The 2,699-nt window shown below is 38.9% G+C and overlaps 1 protein-coding gene across 1 annotated transcript; it reads left to right on the top strand.

Annotated features, from left to right (window-relative positions):
- Window positions 1–1,109: 1,109 nt before the first annotated feature.
- LOC129220907 (uncharacterized) lies at window positions 1,110–1,823 on the top strand. The gene has a single exon (XM_054855341.1). It carries the CDS (start codon window positions 1,110–1,112, stop codon window positions 1,821–1,823), a length of 714 nt encoding a protein of 237 aa, XP_054711316.1.
- The last annotated feature ends 876 nt before the right edge of the window (window positions 1,824–2,699 follow it).

Raw genomic sequence — 2,699 nt, 5'->3', positions numbered from 1 at the left:
TTCTCGCTTCCAAAAATCTTTTACCAAAAGAACGATTTGCATATCGGAAAGGCCACAGCACTACTGATCAGGTTTTGTATTTATGCCAAAGGATCAGGGATGCTCAAAACAACAAGCCAACCAATCACACCGCTTCTGTATTTTTGGATCTCTCTAAAGCTTTTGATAGAGTTTGGTGGAACCGTCTAATAATTAAACTTCATGATAAATTTGGAATAGAAGGCAGAGCACTCTCTTGGATAGCAGATTTTTTAAGGGATAGACTGATTCGTGTTAAATATAATGGAGTTCTATCCAGTTGCTACAGAATGCATCAAGGTGTCCCTCAGGGATCCGTCCTTAGCCCAACCTTGTTCTCATTGTACTTGGCCGGGATTGAAAAGATAATATCTGATGGAGGGTGTGAAGTTGGAATGTTCGCTGATGACATTGTCCTGTGGTGCTCTGGCACCGATGTCAGTCTTATAGAATCAACTCTAAATTCAACGTTAATTGATGTGAAGAACTTTGCAGATGATTTCAAACTGGTTTTTAATGTTTCAAAGTCATATACGGGATTCTTTACTACTAATAAACATCTTTACTCGTATCGCCCCCAGATTCTCTTTAATAACCAGCTTCTCTCATATGTCAAACACCCTAAGTACCTGGGTTTCGTTTTGGATCCAGAGATCACGTGCAATGGGCACTTACTACATTTGGTCAACAAGAGTCGCAAGAGACTGAACATCCTTAAGTACATCTGTGGAAGAAATTGGGGTGCTGATGCAAAAATACTCAGGGCAACGTATATTGCTCTTATTAGACCTATCCTAGAGTATGGGTCCCCAGTATACTTCAGCGCCTCTTTAACGAATCTCTCCAAATTAGAGAGGGTTCAGTTATGTGCAGCTCGTATCATAACAGGTTTGAAAAGCAGTTGCCCGAACGGACATTGTACTCTATGAGACAAATCATCCATCACTTGGTCTTGAAAGAAACTCAAACTTGGTTAAATATTTTAACAAATTACGCAGCTACGGAAACATAATAGAACATCAGAATATTTGTGTAATTGGATAAATAATCAAAGATTAAAGAAATATAGCCCATTTAGTTTGGCTGATAATATGAAGATAATTTCTAAATCAGTAGAGCAGTCCTATCTAAGACCTTGTGTGAGCCCGATTGTGGGCCTACCCGGAGCTCACTTCCATACTGAACTTATGTCCGTCACTAACAAACACACAGATGCTCCAGATTATTTAAGACAGTTGGCTCTAGAAGTAATAGATGGCATCCCGAGTGATGCCATTTTGATTTACACAGATGGCAGTAAAGATGAATTGAATAACACTGGGAGTGGTGTCTTTATCGAAAGTCTTTCTGTTCAGCTTTCCAGACGCAACCCGGATAACTGTTCGGTATTCAGAAGTGAATTAATCGCCATAAATGAAGGATTAAATACTATCCTTCACGACACTAAATATGGTGATATTTGGATCCTTACTGATAGTCGGAGCTCGATTCAATACCTACAGAACTGGAGCAGTGTGTGCGACCTTGTGGGTATTCAGATTATCACCCATCTCAAAAATCTAACCAAGGGAAAGGAAGTCCACTTTCAGTGGATTCCCTCTCATGTAAACATCCATGGCAATGAAGCCGCAGACATCTTGGCTAAAAGAGGTTGTTCAGAGTTGCCCAACAAGGACTTCACATTAACTTATAAGGAAATTTTCTCTATGAAGAAACAAGGAGACAGGCAAGTCTGGATCACCCCTCCCGCCCATCCCTGGTACTGCAGGAAGACCCCGGGAGGCTCGTTAGATTTTCGAGGGTGACAGGCATGATCAAACGGCCGTCTCGAGACTTATAAGTGGTTATCTGAAAAACATGATTTTCGACTCTGGGTGTAATATCTTCTCTTTGTGCAGCAAATGCAATCTGAAACCGGCATCCTCCGACCACATCCTTGATTGTTTGGGGTTCACCTTGGCAGATGTCTGTGCTAGCCCACTACTGGTGCTTGACTTCGCTAGGGTTCGTGGCATCATGAATCTGATCTAGCTGCCGCTGGATCAATGAAGGATTGTAAACAACAACAACATTACGTATGAAAAATTACTCTCTATGCTAGATAAGTTAGTCAATTATTTCATAACTATAAAAAATCATCAAATCAAAATATATCAGAAAAGGAAAGCTATTGGTTAATGCGAAAACCATACGAATTTCCTTTTTGTTAATTTAATGAGGTGGTTGCAAAAATATTTAAGTAAATCCTAACTAGTTTACTACATAAAAGTTCAGTAACTCCAGCTCTATGATTTATTTAACTCTGATTGATACGATTTTAGCTGACTTTAGACAGTTGGAAGCTATATTTTCAAACTTTCGTCATCAACACAATAATAAAATAAATGCTCAGTCTAATAACTCTTCCACAAAGAACTATGGCATAGAGTTTAGAACAGTGTACAGTTTTATCACTGAAAAGATTAAATGTCATGTGTGATTTATATTTTCCTTAGAGGAGCACGAAATATGATAAAAACGTGACGGGAGAAGCTTAAAGGAGCAATGTTCCAAAGGCAAGTTTTTCTTAACATTTTCCATAGTTGCCATTTTACAAAAAAAAAAAAAAAAATAACAGAATCCTCAAGTAAGACAGTTAAATGATTGCGTGCCTATGCTTGCGTGTCACTTCCAGCTTTCTA

The sequence above is a fragment of the Uloborus diversus genome, chromosome 4 (genome assembly GCF_026930045.1).
Source record: "Uloborus diversus isolate 005 chromosome 4, Udiv.v.3.1, whole genome shotgun sequence".
Lineage (NCBI taxonomy): Eukaryota > Metazoa > Arthropoda > Arachnida > Araneae > Uloboridae > Uloborus > Uloborus diversus.
The sequence above is the reverse complement of the archived record's forward strand: the minus strand, read 5'-3'. Positions and strand labels throughout refer to the sequence as shown.